Source organism: Oncorhynchus gorbuscha, linkage group LG03, assembly GCF_021184085.1.
Source record: "Oncorhynchus gorbuscha isolate QuinsamMale2020 ecotype Even-year linkage group LG03, OgorEven_v1.0, whole genome shotgun sequence".
Classification (NCBI taxonomy): domain Eukaryota; kingdom Metazoa; phylum Chordata; class Actinopteri; order Salmoniformes; family Salmonidae; genus Oncorhynchus; species Oncorhynchus gorbuscha.
Window position 1 is genome coordinate 31,413,036 of NC_060175.1, and position 20,841 is coordinate 31,433,876.

A 20,841-nucleotide genomic window follows, 5' to 3' on the forward strand; every position below is an offset into this window, starting at 1 on the left:
CTCTATGAAGCATTTATTTGGGCTGCAATCTGAGGTGCAGTTAACTCTAATGAACTTATCCTCTGCAGCAGAGGTAACTCTGGGTCTTTCTTTCCTGTGGCGGTCCTCATGAGAGCCAGTTTCATCATAGTGCTTGATGTTTTTTGTGACTGCACTTGAAGAAACGGTCAAAGTTTTTGACATTTTCCAGATTGACTGACCTTCATGTCTTAAAGTAATGATGGACTGTTGTTTCTCATTGCTTATTTGAGCTGTTCTTGCTTTTACCTCAAGGCAAAGGGTGGCTACTTTGAAGAATATCAAATATAAAATATATTTTGATTTGTTAAACACCTTTTGGTTACTATATGATTTCATATGTGTTATTTCATAGTTTTGATGTCTTCCCTATTATTCTACAATGTAGAAAATACTAACAAAATAAAGAAAATCCCTTGAATGAGTAGGTGTGTCCAAACTTTTGACTGGTACTGTATATGTTGTACTTATGAATGTGTAATTTACCCATTCTGAACATGAGTTGAAAAAAATAGTTTCTAAATTCTGTAAACTGAAGGAATTAAGTGTAATTAGGTATATGACCAATGACCAATATCTGAAACATGATAATGACGACTAACTTTACACACGTTTCTTGAATCGGAAACAACTGGTCTGAAGCTTGTGCCATATGATGCATAACTAAATCACCTACTACCCTGCTAAACCACGACAGTTGACCAGAAGGAGTGAGCCGCAGCACAATGAACTCCACCAGCGAGTGGCGCTGCTTCATTACAAAAAAACACGTGAGGACATGGATCTGACTGTCGTGTCAAAGACCGCCCTTGCCAGGGTCGAGAAGGGAATAGTCAGTCCACTAGAGAGAGCAGGACCATGTATCCATTTAAAGACGATGTACAAATACTATGACCCTACAAATAAAACCCGATAATTAATCCCTCGCAACTACAGTTGGTGAAACAGTCAATATATTGTGGCCTATTTACAGTAGCCTATACACACACTGAGCTATGAAATCAGTGGCTAAGTGTGATTACGTGTGTCATAATAACCAAGCAACTTTGGTCAAGTTTGTCATAACCAATCAACTCTGGTAAAGTGTTTCATAACCAATCAACTTTGTCACCACTTATTTATTCAGAATCCTACAAACTTCTTTGATGTTCCATTAAAAATAATGTTATGCCACATTTATGTTGTGCTTAATAACGTGTCAGTTACCGATTCTAAATATGAGTTGATATAAATCATTTTTGTATTTCTGTAAACTGAAGTACTTTCGTGTCATTCTGTGCGTAATTACACATTAATACTAGTCTAGAAAACCGCCTACGTCGATAATGGGTGAAAAAAATCCGGGGACTATTGCCGCGTTCAAAACAACTGGGAACTCGGATATCTCCGAATTCAGTGCGTTAAAAACAAGCGGAAACTGGGGAAATAACGGGCTCCGACTGGAAAACTCGATTTTAACGGTCATCCAACTCGGGAACTCGGGCCTATTTATAGAGCTCCGACTTTCCGAACTGAAGATCACTGAAGTCATGAAAAACAACTGGGAAAACAACTGGGAACTCGGAAAAATACGAGGTCAAGCTTGAACCTTGGCGATGGTTTTAGTTAAGGTAGTTGATGCAAACGAGACACTTGCGAAATGCATACATTAAAAATGACATCGGCAATCTCCATCTTGCTAGGCACTATAAAGTACGGATAAAGTAGTAATGTGGGCAGTATAGTAGTTCCTGTGTTGCCTAGGATCAGGTTTTCGAGACTACAGTAATACCCAGAGGGCCCAGTTTCATGTATGGTTATATGACCAACAATGAGCAATGTCTGAAACATGATAATGACGAATGACTCTAGGCTATAAACTTTTCTTGAATCAGAAGCAACGTGGTCTAAAGCTTGTGCCATATGACGCATATACGCATATATAATTCGCATACTGCCCCTGCAAACCATAACGTTTGGCCAGCAGGAGTGAGCCGCGGCACAGTGAACTCCACCACGGAGTGGCGCTGCTTCATTACGGATAACACGTGAGGACGTTCTCTGGCTATAGGCTATTATAGGCCTACAATGGTTTAAAAGTGATGACGTCTAGCAGCCTATCAGCATTGACCAAATCTAACCAGCTGCCACAGAGAAAACATAACACAAACAACCCCTATTTGACCAGTTGTATAATAATATTTTATAACCTAGTTGTATACATCTGCGTGACTCATCATGATTTATTTATTCAAAACCCGCTATTTGATAAGAAAACTTGAGGCGCATGTACTGAGAAGAGTCCCTCCAGCGGAGCTCAATGACCTAAATTCAGATCCATGTTTATGCGCAAAAAACTTTGACATCCGGGATGCCTACGATGTGCCTTTACATAAAACTTTGCTATTTGATATGTGTTTTTTCATAACTGATGTTGACCCACATTCTCATCATGCCAATTTCCGATGCTGAGATTCTAGCAAAAACAGAATCGCTTCTGAAGGCAGAACGTGTGGAGAGGAGGAAGGGTGGAGGGAGCGGTAGTCACGGTGAGCTCCGCCTACTTCAATGTGCTAACCCCCTCCCTCCCCCTTCTTATCACAAGGCCTCTGACATTTGCATAGAATGTGTGTCAGTAGGACATCGTGTTCGGTGGCTCACATGCCGCGCGCACATGCAGCGGAGCTTTACCAGCATTCCAATGTCGAGTGAGTCTAACTGTCTCGCCTCCACTCTAGCTCTCCACCAATGAAAACGTGAGAACGAATAAAGAAAGGTGGAGTAAAAGAGGTGGATGAGATATTCTAATAGAGCGTGACATAGGCATAGAGAGAAAGAGAGAGAGAGAGAAAAAGAGAGAGAGAGACAGTGTAATCCCTACCATACAAAACCTACGACAGAGATTTGAAAGGAACAAAAAAAACCGGGGGCAAAAAAAAACTGGTCACATTTCTCAGACACCTGAAAACGTGCTGGTTAGTGTGGGCGAAGTGGATTGCCTATTAATGGGTGGGTGTGCTTAAACTACTCCCACACGTATGTCTTTGGAGATGTTGATGGTGACTACACTGGCACTAGAGCTGAATGCTTGGAATTTATTTTCAAAGAACGTTTAGTTCAGCCTACTGTACATCACACGACCTACGGACACCAAGCGAATCAGGCTACGGGCAACAAAGGCACTGAACCTGTTCGCAATTACGCACATTGGAGACGATTTGTAACTATTTCGCCAAACCGAAACCTGTTTAGGTTTTGCTCAACTTTAAATCAGTTTTGATATCTTTCACACTTGACGGGTTTGAAGGACCTGCGCACAGTCTCATTGCTTTTGTCATTGGGATTGGCTACCAACTCTATGCTTTCTTGGCGGTTCATGACTGTATAACCCATATCAACGAAACTCCTCATTGACGCAGAGACAAACCAACATTAAATAATTTGAATATCGTTTATAAATCAACCAAACACCGGAAAACATGGAAAACAGCCCTGGTGAGTTTCATTACGTTATTACCAATCTATGCTATTGTCAGTTGTAGGCTAAGGTATCAATATATTTGCCAATAGTGTACTTGTAAATTAACACTACTGAGTAAATGTAATATGTACTATGTTTGTCATTTTTCTTCACTGTGTTTGGTGCATAGGCTATACCTTGCGTGCGTAATGGTAATACGCAGGGCAGTTCCTGTGATTATGTTTTTAAAATGTTATTATTTGAGAATGAATGAGTTGATTGTTCATGTCATCATGTATTTCCAGCGGCTACAGTGCATATCCATATAAATGGATACATGAATGAAATGTAATTTATGAAGCTTGATCCATAAACCTGAAGGTTGCCAAGCCTTCGTTGAGTTGTAGAGGTTCTCAAACCTCTCCTCGGGGACCCCCAGCCCTTCCATGTATTTGATCTATTCCAGAGCTAGCACACCTGATTCAAGCAATGATGTATATATACACTAGATGACTAATAGGGGGCGCTGTGTTGAAGCCATTTCGCCTCCATCTTGGCACACCCACACCGTTGTAAAAAGTATTTGGGAAGCTATAGAAATGTATGATGTATTATTTGTCAACATTCGTTTTTGTCACAGGTATTATATTACAGACACTGTAATGCATACTTTTAAATTATATTATGTGAGCTAAAGATGAAATAAAAAATAATATACAAATATTTTCCTTGAAGGTTAGGGTTTGGCCGGGGTAGGCGTCATTGTAAATAATAATTTGTTCTTTAACTGACTTGCCTAGTTAAATAAAGGTTAAATAAAATAAATACAAATAAGTATATATTTTTAGAGATTACTAAACAATCATAAATACATGTAATTTTGTCCTTGAAGCATTTCATTGAAATACTGTACAATTCCATTCATTCCTATGGATGACTGCTCTTACTGGGGAGTGCCAATATTAGTTATCCAGGGTTTATGTACAACATTGGAGTCATCTTGTCAACTAATCATCAAGCTTTTGCTGCATTTATAACCAAGTGGGGAGGTAGTATTTACCACATACAAATGGGACAAATCCACTTCAACGACCCTCCAATGCATTAATCTAATCAGGTTGCAGCAGTCTGTTTTTTCACCCCTGGTGTCGTAGCAGACTGCTGCAACCTGATTGGCTGAATGCAAAACTCAACAACCGGGAGTAGCATTAGCCACTTTAGCATGGTGGAGGAAAATGTTTTTATTTTCCGCCTTCTCGCCATTAAATCGAGTGAAGGACGAAATCGACGCCTTTGCATCCTGAATGGAGAATGTTTTGTGTACGAACCGGTCCACGGGGGATGGCGGGTGTATAGCTGGCTGCATACATTCCCTTTGGATGATAAAATGAAACGGCTCAATATCGCCAGCCGACGGCCTTTGGGCTTCAACTCATGTGCAGCACCGGTCCGACCTTACATGCTCTGTCGTGCTATAGCTGGGCTATCCTTCTAGTCAGTTTCTAATCATACAATATTATTTTATGGATACATTGTTACTTTCCATCATTTGGAACAACTTTGATTATCTGTTGCGCAGATGCACTTTGTGCTTAAAATTGCCTTGACATGGAGAGTTTAGAATTGTTGGCGCAATCTAATCAAACCGGATGACGAGGGGAAAACAAAGCCATTCGAATCCTTTCATCAGCACTACTCCAGAAAGGTGTTCCCTTCTTTGACCTGAGATTGCGTGTTTACGGGTCTGTGACTCATTGACAGAACTGGTCACGCTTCCTGTCTAGCGACTCCCTTCTTGTTCAGCGCTGCTGCGCAACTTTTTGCTCTCTCAACACGTGTCAAGAACCTATCACGCCTATTCCATAGACATGTGAGCCAAAGCAATTTATTAATGAACTGGTCATGACTTGAAGGCCAACTTTTAAGCACAAACAAGCTATTTAAGCCAGATCCAAATGAAATAGATGGGGAATAGATCACAAAAACTGTTTTATCACTATATTCCCTGATCGATTGCATATGCCAGCAGAGCTAGTCAAACCAATTTTACCAATACTATTTAATAAGATATTCAAAAATACAAGATATTGAATACAAAAAGTATTTATGCAAATATGAATTACATTAAATTAAATATATGTTTTGGTGCCAACCATATCCTATTGGCTAATGGATCACTGGAATCAGTGGAATGATGCCCACAAGCCCACTCAATAATGGCTAGTGGTCAACCTTAATTTCAACAGATATGTTGACCAAGTTGGCCTCCATAGGACATACATTCATAGCAGTAAATTAATCTCTGGCAGGACACAATATGGGGGTGGTTCCATAATAAAGGAAATCCCTGTACTAGGTGACTAAATTGACCACTCACTATTCTAAAGTGAAAGATATTCTAATAGCATTAATTAAATATTCAATACACAAGCATTGCATTTTGAGTCAGGTGATACTGATAATAGGAAGCAATTATCATAAACGTAATGTTATTAGCGTACACAGTGGAGGCTGGAATAACTCCAATGCCAAAGATACAGTATTTCCCCGAAGACAGCACGTAACGGGATTGTGCCATTGGTATGGAATTACCGCGCTCCCTATTTACAGCCATGTCCTCGAGTCTAATAACTATCTGAGCCATTACATGCATGGCAACCGTCTGATAATGGTGGACATCATGCTCTTGATTTACCCGAGTGCCCACGGTGCATGCCTAGCGCGACATCACGTGCATTAACTTCAGCATCCACGTGCCGCGCGTGATTCCCACCCCGCCCTCCCGAATTTATCAGTCTTTCTCGCGCGCTCCAGGTTTACTCACAGCCTTTCCGGGGGACTCCTGTTATGCCTTTGCAAGAGATTGGTCAGTGTGTCCGAACGTTTATCAGCCTATTAACTAGGTTCGTGTCCATTTCTTTACGCTGATGTATTTTCTTTGGGAAAGACAACTGAATATTATGACTTATTATACAGTATATCCAATATAGCGGATATTGTGATACATTTCTTATACATCGTATCAATAGCCAAAATGTCACGTGTTGAGGATAGCCTACATTGTAGCAATAGTCCACTCATTGATATCACAAATGACAAATAAATCCAAATAGTGAACTCAAAACCTCAAGTATGTCTGTATAATATAGCTATAATATGTTTGCCTACTTTGTCAAAGTATCTATAGGCTTCTACTCCAAGATAATTGTTATATTGCCCTACTTCTGCCAATAATTGCAAAGACTATTCTGTTTATATGAGTAACTGGAAAATATGTTATTATTACTCTACTTGTATTCAATGTATTTTGTTTTTAACCAATTTTACACCTCTCTGAATACCAGTCTTATTCACTGTCATTTAATTATAGAGTCACTCTTTCAGTAAACCACCAAACACTTACAAATGAAGGCCAATGAGATTATAGATTACACAAGGAGACAGTGTCTGGAGGGAACAAGGGAAGGAGGGAGTGAGTAAGGGTGTTAGGGGTCACCGAAAGAAGGAGGGCATTGGTGTGACTCACGTTGTCTGGCACTCCCCTCCAGCTCTGGCACTCCCCTCCAGCCCTGCCCACTATGAGATTAGCTCACACGAGTCTCCTCACCTGATTTAAGCCCTGGCCGTTTAGCTGACTTCCCTCTAAGCACTGGAGATAAAGCTGACCTCAACATCAGTGACAGAGTATGGAGGTTCTACAACAGCAGTGGCTATGGTACCATTATATATGTGACTTTAGGACAGAGGGGGGGGTGAGAAGCTGGTTATCGGATGGGAAGGGATGTGGGCTTTACCTTGAAAAAACTCAACTCATAGTCATTAGATTGTCATGGCATAAAGGACATAATTACAATATGGTTTATGAGCTATTTGGTCTTTATACAATTAGGGTTAGAGGTAAATAAAATAAAATTCATATTTGGTTTGAAAGATATGTATTTCTGTCCAAGCTGAGTGTTTTCCCACTTACCTCATGGTCAAGAGGTCCATGTGCCACCCCATTACACGAGAGGGTAAGGAAGTTAGAAAAGGCGTTTCCTGATATAGATATGCTATACATATGGTATACAAACATGCCACCTGGCTGATTCCCATCTAACGGTGGATGGGACTCCCATTAGAGGGGAAGGAAGGAGGGGTTAGTTACTGTCTATTTGTTTACGCTAGCTCTGTGTCATACTGCCCTACCCCACATATCACATATGACCTGTGTCATAGTGTAGTGCTCCAGGCCAAACTCAGGTCCTGGTAAATGACTCTTTCTCTGCCATAGAGAAGGCCAGGGGTCAGGTTACCCTCACAGGGCTGACACCTGACACTGGAAACCTAACTAACAACTCAGGACTATGTGAGAATCACTGGGAACAACTTAAGTGGGTGTGGAGCCTAAACTTCACATGGGGCTGTATGTATGTGGGGATGTGAGAGGATAAAGAGGAGTGCAATAGGGCAGTGTGTGTGTGTTGGGGGGGGGGGGGTTAAAGTCAGACTGTCAGGTAGCGTAGAGGAAGCCACATGCAAACAGTGAAGCCCCAGCAGAGTTCATCTCCATCAGTCAGTGTTGACACGTGCTGGCAGAGCAATTACAATCAGAAACACTCAATTTAAGCTAAACAGACATTCCCAGCCAGTTGCACGTGTCTCCTCCAGCAGAGAGAGAAAGAAGGGAAGGCAGGAGGCAGATCTACATGATATTTCATAGATAATTCAAGGTCCCTGTGAAAAAGGGGGTAAAGGATGCAAATATGAAATAAACTGACAGTCAAGATATTGGAGTCATATGCTATTGAATTAGCAAATTTGTCTGACCTGTATTGAAAACATAAAAGTCTGATTGAAATGATATTCAATCAGGTGTGTAATCAGTCAGATAACTACAGCTGAAGTCAGAAGTTTACATACACCTTAGCCAAATTCATTTAAACCCAGTTTTTCACAATTCCTGATATTTAATCTGAGTAAAAATTCCCTGTTTTAGGTCTATTAGGATCACCACTTTATTTTAAGAATGTGAAATGTCAGAATAATAGTGGAGAGTGATTTATTTCAGCTTTTATTTCTTTCGTCACATTCCCAGTGGGTCAGAAGTTTACATACACTCAATTAATATTTGCTAGCATTGCCTTTAAATTGTTTAACTTGGGTCAAATGTTTCGGGTAGCCTTCCACAAGCTTCCCACAATAAGTTGGGTGAATTTTAGCCCATTCCTCCTGACAGAGCTGGTGTAACTGAATCAGGTTTGAAGGCCTCCTTGCTCGCACACACTTTTTCAGTTCTGTCCACAAATTGTCTATAGGATTGAGGTCAGGGCTTTGTGATGGCCACTCCAATACCTTGACTTTGTTGTCCTTAAGCCATATTGCCACAACTTTGGAAGTATGCTTGGGGTTATTGTCCATTTGGAAGACCCATTTGCAACCAAGCTTTAACTTCCTGACTTATGTCTTGAGATGTTGCTTCAATATATCCACATAATTTCCCTTCCTCATGATATCATCTATTTTGTGAAGTGCACCAGTCCCTCCTACAGCAAAGCACCCCCACAACATGATGCTGCCACCCACGTGCTTCACGGTTGGGATGATGTTCTTCGGCATGCAAGCCTCCCCCTTTTTCCTCCAAACGATGGTCATTATTGCCAAACAGTTCTATTTTTGTTTCATCAGACCAGAGGACATTTCTCCAAAAAGTATTATCTTTGTCCCCATGTGCAGATGCAAACCATAGTCTGGCATTTTTTTCAGTTTATGCTGAGGACTCATTTTACTGTGGATATAGATACTTTTGAACCTGTTTCCTCCAGCATCTTCAAAAAGTCATTTGCTGTTGTTCTGGGATTGATTTGCACTTTTCGCACCAAAGTACGTTCATCTCTAGGTGACAGAACGCGTCTCCCTCCTGAGCGGTATGACGGCTGCGTGGTCCCATGCTGTTTGTACTTGCGTACTATTGTTTGTACAGATGAACGTGGTACCTTCGTGCGTTTGGAAATTGCTCCCAAGGAAGAACCAGACTTGTGGAGGTCTATAATTTTTTTCTGAGATCATGGCTGGTTTATATGGATTTTCCCATGATGTCAAGCAAAGACACACTGAGTTTGAAGGTAGGCCTTGAAATACATCCACAGGTACACCTCCAATTGACTCAAATTATTTCAATTAGCCTATCAGAAGCTTCTAAAGCCATGACATATTCTTCTGGAATTTTCCCAGCTGTTTAAAGGCACAGTTAACTTAGTGTATGTAAACTTCTGACCCACTGGAATTGTGATGCAGTGAATTATAAGTGAAATAATCTGTATGTAAACAATTGTTGTAAAAATTACTTGTGTCATGCACACAGTAGATGTCCAAACCGACTTGCCAAAACTATAGTTTGTTAACAAGAGATTTGTGGAGTGGTTGAAAAACAAGTTTTAATGACTTCAAGTGTATGTAAACTTCTGACTTCAACTGTAACTGCATGAATTGTAACTCACATAACAAGGTTCAAAGGAACTGATGTAACACCTATGGGCTTGCAGTTGGACATAGCCTATGTGTAAGAATGCTTTAATTTGCTTGTTCTGTCACTGAAAAAAATCATTCAATCTATGTGGGCACGGGTTTGTGATACATATAACTTCCCTTGACTGAGTAAAACACCAAGAAAACAGCTTTGTATGTCGCCCCCTCTGGGTTTCCGGAGGCTCAGTGGAATGCATGGCAGTATACACACGGTAGACTGCCCTGCCTTCCCTCTGTACGCACAGTACTAAAGCCCTCTCTCTTTCAAACGTGAGCTCCCAGCTGCCTGTTATTGTACTGCGGCTGTTGTCTACACGGGACTGCGGAAAGCGCCTTGTGAGCCCTAACAGGAACTGTGTCAGGAGTCCATGTGAGTCGGCGGTCAGGTGGCTGGCGGTTTGAGCAAGCTCCGGGAGCGCCGCCAAGGGGAAAAGCAAGGCTTGCTTTTAGAGCGAGCAGGCAGCTGGCTCCAGGCTGGCTGGCTCAGCGTACACGTGAGGGGCTGTCGCTCTTCTCGTACACAGAGCACGATCTTTACAGTGAGGGAGGGAGGGAGAGGGAGGCTGTAATGAGACATTTCCGAGTTTACATCCCCAACTTGCTTTCGAACATTGAAGAATTTGAGTGAGAACTTTGAGTAACGTATATAGCCAAGACATATTTGTATCAAAACCTGGCCATTGTGGGAATTGTTTTATTATTTTGTTTTTGTATAAATTCAAGGTCCCACATCATCTAACACTGAATTAGACAAAGCTAGAATGATAATGCTTGTTTTGTGGTCTTATGCACATTTTGGAAAGAGACTATTGAAAAATATCAAGTCGATCCCCAATTAGATTTGACCTCATTCTCCAGACACATTCTGACCTTATTTGACCTTTTATCTGCTTCTTTGAGACTGGTTATGTTTTAAATGTCGACTACACAGGCAGGAGGTGTGTTCATGTTTGGTAATCCATCCAAGTAAAGACAGACACCTAATCAAAATAGCCTATTGCTCAACACTTATCTGTTAGTTGACCTACCTACATTGTGTGCCTGTCTGTGTGCGTGTGGAACTATTTCAACACAGATATAGATATTGATCTTATGCATCTTTGCACAGATAGTTTGCTGGCAGCTTAGCCTTCTGTCTGCTTCCTTGTGTCACGGTGACAGCAGTGGCACTAACTGCCTCTCTCTCTTCTCGTCCTCTTTGCCCTCCAGGTGGTGTGATACTGTATGCTGGCTCATCTGGTAGTGCCAGCCCCAGCCCTGGCAGCCCCTCCAGCGGGTACCAGACCCAGTCCCCCCGGTCCTCCCATTCCCAATCGTCATCTCCTGAGCCTGTCTCCTTCCCTGAGATCGGCCCTCTGAAGAGAGAAAGAGGGGAGAACAGGGGAGGACCTTCACCCAAACTAGTCTTCCAGTTCCCTGAAGCCAATGCCTCTACAACCACTACATCCTCTGGCAATACCTATGCCCACCCTATGTTGGCCAAGAGGCCCTGCGGATTCACTGGCACCTTCACCAGTAAGTACCACTTCTACTGGCTTTCTGTTTTTATTTTTTCTTATTATATTTGTCTATTATAATGTCTAACCAATCATTCCTCTCTTTGTGTACCTCCCAGAGACAGGAGGCATGGTGCTCCTGTGTAAGGTGTGTGGGGACATCGCGTCTGGCTTCCATTACGGCGTTCACGCCTGTGAAGGCTGCAAGGGTTTCTTCCGCCGAAGCATCCAGCAGAACATCCACTACAAGATGTGTGTGAAGAACGAGAGCTGCCTGATCATGCGCATGAACCGCAACCGGTGCCAGCACTGCCGTTTCAAGAAGTGTCTCTCCGTGGGCATGTCCAGAGATGGTAAGAGAACATTCCATCTATATCTGGCATCATTCTCCTTCTTCAGTCATACCTTCTTGATGCCCCATCCATTCTCTCTCTCCTTCATCTCTCCTTCTGTTCTTTCTTCCACTCCTTCTCCATCTCTGATTGATGACAGAAGCAGATGAGGAGTCCCAGTAGTCATCAGTCATGGGAAAAATAGTTGCAAATTCAGTTTATTTTTGTCAATTCATTATTCCATCTGTGTCAGATTGAAAGTGTCTGCACATCTAAAGTCTATAACATTCAGGCTTGTAGCCTAGTGGTTAGAGCATTGGACTAGTAACTGAAAGGTTGCAAGATCGAATCCCCGAGCTGACAAGGTCAAAATCTGTCATTCTGCCCCTGAACAAAGCAGTTAACCCACTGTTCCTAGGCTGTTATTGAAATTAAGAATTTGTTCTTAACTGACTTGCCTAGTTAAATAAAGGTAAAATAACTATAATAGTCCATGTTCTAATACTGGTAAACTATTCAAACATTGTTAGATGATAGTACAGTTGGTACAGTTAGATGTTCAGCTCCATCCCTCTCCTGTATGGCATCATTTCCCTACAGGCCACCGTATACTCCTGAGATCTCTCTAAACTAGGTGATAATAAATCCTCTACTTTTCTGGAGCAAACATTTTGAGGTGACCTATAAAAGGAAAATGCTAGTGAGGAGGAAAATTACCCACCATTGCACCAATTACTGAAAAGGCTCTATTATCACAGCATAGGTGTTGTTGTTTTTATACCTTTGATATTTGAATATTTAATGTATGAATACAAGGCTTTCATTTAAAACTACATTTTTGATGTCACTCATTTAACCCATTTTCCCTTTCCAGCTTTTTACCCTTCAGTATCATTCTCATTCCCTTTCTCCCTAACTCTCATTCAATCATCCTCTTACTTCTTCACCCTCTCAGTCCTTTACCTTCTCACTCTCCTCTACGTTGACATCTCCTCTCCTCTGTCACTCGGTCAATGACAATGTTTACACCAGCTGACCCAGTAACCTATTTTCATAGAGAAAGGAACGAGTGCTTAACAGAAACATAGGGGTGATGTAGAAAGAGGAAGATAGTGATCAGGATAGAGGGATCAGGAGGGAAAGAGATTGGGGGAAGGGGTGTAGCATACAGTGGCAGACTATAAATAGCTTTGGCAGAGGAGGTGTGCTATAGAGAGGGGGATGGGAAGTTTGGAGAGGTAAAGAGGGGGATGAAGGAGTCAAATGAGGAGAGGAAAGGGGGTGGTATACCATGTCATTTGATGGTTGATTGAAACAGACTGGTTATATAGAGAGGAGAGAAATCTCCCCCAGCTCTCTGTACCCTGTAGGATTAGTCAGTAATTATGCCATACAGTGATTGCACTCACAATCAGTGTCGGGGAGTAAAAGATAAGATAAGTATCAGGCCACTGCTATACTAGCTCTAGTAACTGCCATCGGGAAAGTGATCAATTCGTTAGCTAACTTATTTTCCCCTTGTCCTCCTTCTCCTCAGCTGTGCGTTTTGGGCGTATCCCCAAGCGTGAGAAGCAGAGGCTATTGGACGAGATGCAGAGCTACATGAACAGCCTCAATGAATCAGCATCCATGGAGATTGACTCCTCACCTTCTTCCTCTGAGGCCCCAGCCAGTCCAGAATCTGGAGATTCCATTTCCTCTGCCTACCACAACATCTTCGCCCAAGAGGATGTGAAGCCAGTAATCAAGATGGCCGTCAACATCAACAACAACAATGTCCGTAACAATCCAGCACATGAGTCTGGCTACTCTCACCCGGCACACCAAACCCACTCCCATTCCAACCCCTCTCAGGTGTACCAGTCACACCCCACACAAAGCTACCAGACCCCCTCGCGCTGCCCACGCAACAACAATGTTGACAATGCCCAGTATACCTACCAACCATCATCCAATCAGAGTCAATGCCCATTGTCCAATGGAAGCCAGCCAGCTCAGACCTTCCAAGCCAATCAAAACAGCTTTCCAGCTGGCAAGTCTCAAAACCAGACTACCTGCCCCTGGAAGTTGAGTGGAGGTGCCAAAGTTCTGGTGAGTCTCATTAAAATACTTCCTTAGTAAAAATATTTCCTTAGTATTACTATATATACAATACACACATGATTGTAGGAGTGTCATAGAGCCATTCTAACCTTCTCCCTCTCTCTCAGGCGTGTCCCTTGAACGCATGTCCCGTGGCCCCCCGTGACCGTTCCAGCCAGCAGATATGGGAGGCCTTCTCCCAGTGCTTCACCCCAGCCGTCAAGGAGGTGGTGGAGTTTGCCAAGAGCATCCCAGGGTTCCAGAGTCTCAGCCAGCATGACCAGGTCATGCTGCTTAAGGCTGGCACCTTCCAGGTGCTGATGGTCAGATTCTGCTCGCTGTTCGACCCCAAGGAGAAGACGGTGACCTTCCTGAACGGCCAAACATACCCCCTGATGTCCCTGCGGGCGCTGGGCATGGGCACTCTGCTGGACGCCATGTTTGAGTTTAGTGAGAAGCTGGGAGCTCTAGGTCTAGAGCCCGATGAGATGGCCCTCTTCATGGCTGTGGTGCTAGTGTCTGCTGGTAAGAGACTCATAAGAGACACACTTTAAAAATCTCTTTGAAAATCACATATGTTATGTTTTGCTTTTTCGCGATGCATCTAACCCTCTCTCCTCTCGTCTCGCAGACCGTTCAGGTATGGCTGACGTTGTTGCAGTGGAGCAGCTTCAGGAGAGTCTGATCAAAGCCCTGCGCTCGCTCATCACCCGCCGTCGCCCTGACGACAGCACCCTCTTCCCCAAGCTGCTGCTGCGCCTGCCCGACCTGCGCACCCTCAACAACCTGCACTCCGACAAACTGCTGGCCTTCAGCATCGACCTTTAAGGGTCTGGAGAAACCACAGCCCACAGGGACACCCACTGACTACCGGACCCCCGAAAGGGGCAGTCCTCTTGGGAAACACCCTCATGATCCCTTCACTCCAGCCATAAGCCACCAGCCAGTCACCATCAGGCTCTCTTCAATGAGCTGTGTGTACTGGAGCTGGGACTGGAACAGAAGCAGGGTTGGACAAGGTGAATGAGTGGACTGAGAGGCATCTCAAAGGAAGATGGAGGAAAAGAGGAGGGTGGAGACTCTTGAACTATGACCTCATGAACAATAATCAGAGCTGGTAAAACCTCTAAAAGACTCATAGACTTATAGTCTGCTGAACAAGTCGGTGTGCTGTGAGTTAAATGGCAAAGCACCATCTTAGACCAACTCAGCTCCCGAAGTTGAGGGATGAGGGTCTAAAAATCCTCCGTTACCCATAACTCCCGGTGACAGTGATTGAAGACCAAAATTCTGTTCCATTCCTCCTCTCTGATTCCATGCTTCACTATGTCCTCCTGTCTGCAACAGACAGACAGGGGCAAACCAGCAAGAAGGAAGGACACCCTCTTCACGTGAGAAAGGGAAATACACACAAACTATATATTTTCTTCCTACACATTCACCCTACACAGGCTGTTCAATGAATAACAAAGCACTTTCCATACATCAACACACATCTGAAATCAACCCATATAATAGAGCAATAGCAATGTATAAAACACACTATTAGATCCCTAACTGACTGTGTTATACACTGTTATAATGACCTAAGCTATTTTCAAAATCACGTCATCAATCTTTTTGGAAATCAAATATTTGGGATTTGATGAGAAAATGTATTATTTCCATTTGTAAGAATTGAGAGTAGGATGGATTGTATTTGTATGCTGTAATCAGGGAGATACTATTTGGACATTTTAGACCATATTTGTCGGGTTATGTTTTAAGGTATTCTATTGTTGTACATATTAGATATAATATTTGTGACTGGTTCCTACTCCATTTGTTTGAGTTGATTGCTGTATGATGTTAGCACCATTGAAGACAAAGCAACGGTGCCATGTTCAAGAGGTGCCCGATTGGGTGATGCAAGGTGTGCATCTACTGTATGTGTCCATTGGTCTTCCCTGGAGCGTTACAAACCCCACCCCTCATTCTTACCGCAACAAGAGAGCAACCGATGGAACCATGTGCACAAACCATGTAAAAAAGTGTTTGATTTGAACCTATATTATTGAAATATAACTATTGTTAATTGATCCATGCATCACCTCGTGTATATTTTGTAAATGTTTCATGTTTAAACTTCTTCCATAGAGAACCAATATTAAATGACATTATATACTGTACTTTATCTGTACGACTCTTCTTAACCCTGACTTTTTTTGTGTCACCGACTTACATAAAAGCCACTATTACCATTAACTTTACCAAACATGTCCTATATAAGCACACAACCTACAGATAAACACACTCATCCTCACAGAGCAGATATAACAATGAACCATGCAGAGACAGAATGCTTAGGACGCTAACCGTGTCAAAATATATTTGATAGAATATAATGTGGGTAAATGTGTCAAGTGTTTCTGAACGTGACTCGGAGTAGATGACCCAGCCCAGCGCTACCTGCCGCAGAGCCAGATACATACAGAGAAAAGTTCATACAACGGGACGTGTCCACAGTGTAACTGACATCTGTGCTTTTCTGGAGATTAACAAAAGAGAACAGCGATTATGATTAGTGAAGAGCGAGATAATCGGTGTGTGTGTGTGTGTGTGTGTGTGTGTGTGTGTGTGTGTGTGTGTGTGTGTGTGTGTGTGTGTGTGTGTGTGTGTGTGTGTGTGTGTGTGTGTGTGTGTGTGTGTGTGTGTGTGTGTGTGTGTGTGTGTGTGTGTCCTGATATTAAAAAGATGATGATCAGTGAAAGATACAGTGAGCATTCAGAGCTCCTCTAACATTTGAGGACCCACAAGATACAGTGAGCATTCAGAGCTCCTCTAACATTTGAGGACCCACAAGATACAGTGCCTTACAAAAGTATTCATCCCCATTGGCGTGTTTATTATTTTGTTGCATTACAACCTGTAATTTAAATTTATTTTTATTTGGATTTCATGTAATGGACATACACAAAATAATCAAAATTGGTGAAGTGAAATTTAAAAATGACTTGCAAATGGAAAAGTGGTGCGTGCATATGGATTCACCCCCTTTGCTATGAAGCCCCTAAATAAGATCTGGTGAAACCAATTACCTTCAGAAGTCACAGAATTTGTTAAATAAAGTCCACCTGTGGGCAATCTGATTCTGTCACATGATTTGTCACATGATCTCAGTATATATACACCTGTTCTGAAAGACCCCAGAGTCTGCAACACCACTAAGCAAGGGGCACCACCAAGCAAGTGGCACCATGAAGACCAAGAAGCTCGCCAAACAAGTCAGGGACAAAGTTGTGCAGAAGTACAGATCAGGGTTGGGTTATAAAAAAATACCCCAAACTTTGAACATCCCACAGAGCACCATTAAATCCATTAATAAAAATGGAAAGACTTGGGGACCACAACAAACCTGCCAAGAGAGGGCCGCCCACCAAAACTTATGGACCATGCAAGGAGGGCATTAATCAGAGGCAACAAAGAGACCAAAGATAACCCTGAAGGAGCCGCAAAGCTCCACAGCAGAGATTGGAATATCTGTCCATAGGACCACTTTAAGCCGTACACTCCACAGAGTTGGGCTTACGGAAGAGTGGCCAGAAAAAAAGCCATTACTTAAAGAAAAGAATAAGCAAACACGTTTGGTCTTTGCTAAAAACACATTTTGGAGACTCCCCAAACATATGAAAGAAGGTACTCTGGTCAGATGATACTAAAATTGAGCTTTTTTGTCCATCAAGGAAAACGCTATGTCTGGCGCAAACCCAACACCTCTCACAACACCGAGAACAGGTGGTGACAGCAATCCACTCCTCCGTAAAAGGCACATGACAGCCTGCTTGAAGTTTGTCAAAAGGCACCTAAAGACTCTCAAACCATGAGAAACAAGATTCTCTGGTCTGATGAAACCAAGTTGAACTCTTTCAAACGTCACGTCTGGAGGAAACCTGGCACCATTCCTACGGTGAAGCATGGTGGTGGCAGCATCATGCTGTGGGAATGTTTTTCAGCGGCAGGGACTGAGAGACTAGTCAGGATCGGGGAAAAATGAATGGAGCAAAGTATAGAGAGAGCCTTGATGAAAGCCTGCTCCAGAGCACTCAGGACCTCAGACTGGGGTGAAGGTTCCCCTTCCAACAGGACAATGACCCTAAGCACACAGCCAAGACAATGCAGGAGTGGCTTTCGGACATGTCTCTGAATGTCCTTGAGTGGTCCAGCCAGAGTCCGGACTTGAACCTGATCGAACATCCCTGGAGAGACCTGAAAATAGCTGTGCAGCAACAGTCCCCATCCAACCTGGCAGAGCTTGGGAGGATGTGCAGAGAAGAATGGGAGAAACTCCCCAAATACAGGTGTGCCAAGCTTGTAGAGTCATACCCAAGATGACTCGAGGCTATAATCACCACCAAAGGTGCTTCAATTAAGTACTGAGTAAAGGGTCTGAATACTTATGTAAATGTGATATTTCAGGTGTTTTATTATTTATACATTTCTAAAAACCTGTTTTTGCTTTCATATTATGTGTGTAGGTTGATAAGAAAAAACAAACAATTTAATCAATTTCAGAATAGTCTGTAACCTAACAAAATGTGGAAAAAGTCAAGCGGTCTGAATAGTTTCCGAAGGCACTGTATATATACACTGAACAAAAATATAAACGCAACATGTAAAATGTTGGTCCCATGTTTCATGAACTGCAATAAAATATCCCAGAAATATTCCATATACACAAAACTCATATTTCTCTCAAATTGTGTGCACACATGTGTTTACATACCTGTTAGTGAGTATTTCTCCTTCGCCAAGATAATCCATCCACCTGACAGGTGTGGCATTTCAAGAATCTGTTTAAACAGCATGATCATTACACAGGTGCACATTGTGCTGGAGACAAAAGGCCACGCTAAAATGTGCAGTTTTGTCACACAACACAATGCCACATATGTCTCACGTTTTGAAGGAGTGTGCAATTGGCATGCTGACTGCAGAAATGTCCATCTAATCTATTGCCAGATAATTGAACCTTCATTTCTCTATCATAAGCCACCTCCAACTTTGAATTTGGCATTTGGTAGTTTGTCCATTGGGCCTCACAACCACATGTGTGTATGGAATCGTGTGGGCAAGCGGTTGCTGATGTCAACGTTGTGAACAGAGTGCCCCATGGTGGCGGTGGGATTATGGTATGGGCAGGCATAAGCTACGGACAACGAACACAATTGCATTTTATCAATGGCAATTTGAATTCACAGAGACACCGTGACGAGATCCTGAGGTCCATTATCGTGTCATTCATCCGCCACCATCACCTCATGTTTCAGCATGATAATGCGGAGCCCCATGTCGCAAGGATCTGCACACAATTCCTGGAGGGGGAAAATGTCCCAGTTCTTCCATGGCCTGCATATGCACTAGACCTGTCACCCATTGAGCCTGTTTGGGACACTCTGGGTTGATGTGTACGACAGCGAGTTCCTGCTCCCGCCAATATCCAGCAACTTCGCATAACCATTGAAGAGGAGTGGGACAACATTCTACAGTCCACAATCAACAGCCAAATCAACTCTATGCCAATGAGTGTCACGCTGCATGAGGCAAATGGTGGTCACACCAGATACTGACTGGTTTCCTGATCCATGTTTTTGTTAATGTATCTGTGACCAACATACATATCTGATATTCTTCAATGTAGCCACCCTTTGCCTTGATGACAGTTTTGCACACTCTTGGCATCCTCTCAACCAGCTTCACCTGGAATGCTTTTCCAACAGTCTTGAAGGAGTTCCCACATATGCTGAGCACTTGTTGGCTGTTTTTCCTTCACTCTGCGGTCCAACCCATCCCAAACCATCTAAATTCAAATCAAATCAAATGTTATTGGTCACATACACATGGTTAGCAGATGTTATTGAGAGTGTAGCGAAATGCTTGTGTTTCAAGTTCTGAAAATGCAGCAGCATCTAACATGTAATCTACCAGTTCCACAACAACTACCTAATAATCCCAAATCTAAGTAAAAGAATGGAACAAGAGTATATAAACATAAATATATGGATGAGCAATGACAGAACAGCATAGACAAGATGCAATAGATGGTATAAAATACAGCATATACATATGAGATGAGTGATGCAAGATATGTAAACATTATTAAAGTGGCATTATTAAAGTGACTAGTGATCCATTTATTAAAGTGGCCAATGATTTCAAGTCTGTATGTAGGCAGCAGCTTTTCTGTGTTAGTGATGGCTGTTTAACAGTCTGATGGCCTTGAGATAGTCTCCAGGGTCCCAGCTTTAATGCCCCTGTACTGACCTCGCCTTCTGGATGGTAGCGGGGTGAACAGGCAGTGGCTCGGGTGGTTGTTGTCCTTGATGATCTTTTTGGCCTTCCTGTGACATCGGGTGCTGTAGGTGTCCAAGAGAGCAGGTAGTTTGCCCCCGGTGATGCGTTGTGCAGACCTCACTACCCTCTGGAGAGCCTTGCGGTTGTGGGTGGTGCAGTTGCCATACCGGGCGGTGATACAGCCTGACAGGATGCTCTCAATTGTGCATCTGTAAAAGTTTGTGAAGGTTTTAGGTGACAAGCCACATTTCACCACAGTGTCTGTGTTGGTGAACCATTTCAGTTTGTCTGCGATGTGTACCCCCGAGAAACTTTAAACTTTCCACCTTCTCTACTGCTGCCCCTTTGATGTGGATAGGTCGGTGCTCCCTCTGCTGTTTCCTGAAGTGCACAATAATTTACTTTGTTTTGTTAACATTGAGTGAGAGGTTGATTTCCTGACACCACACTCCGAGTGCCCTCACCTCCTCCCTGTAGGCTGTCCAGTCGTTGGTAATCAAGCCCACTACTGTTGTGTCGTCTACAAATTTGATGATTGAGTTGGAGGCGTGCATGGCCTCGCAGTCATGGGTGATCAGGGAGTACAGGAGGGGGCTGAGTACTCACCCTTGTGGGGCTCCAGTGTTAAGGATCAGCG

At 42.9% G+C, this 20,841-nt stretch overlaps 1 protein-coding gene across 1 annotated transcript; it reads left to right on the forward strand.

The window, feature by feature from the left end:
• The first annotated feature begins 2,733 nt into the window (after positions 1–2,733).
• LOC124031221 (nuclear receptor subfamily 1 group D member 1-like) lies at positions 2,734–16,042 on the forward strand. Its single transcript, XM_046342245.1, has 6 exons — positions 2,734–3,492; positions 11,174–11,479; positions 11,580–11,813; positions 13,330–13,883; positions 14,003–14,399; positions 14,506–16,042. The coding sequence occupies exons 1-6, from the start codon at positions 3,477–3,479 to the stop codon at positions 14,700–14,702; spliced, it is 1,704 nt and encodes a 567-aa protein (XP_046198201.1). The 5' UTR covers positions 2,734–3,476; the 3' UTR covers positions 14,703–16,042.
• The last annotated feature ends 4,799 nt before the right edge of the window (positions 16,043–20,841 follow it).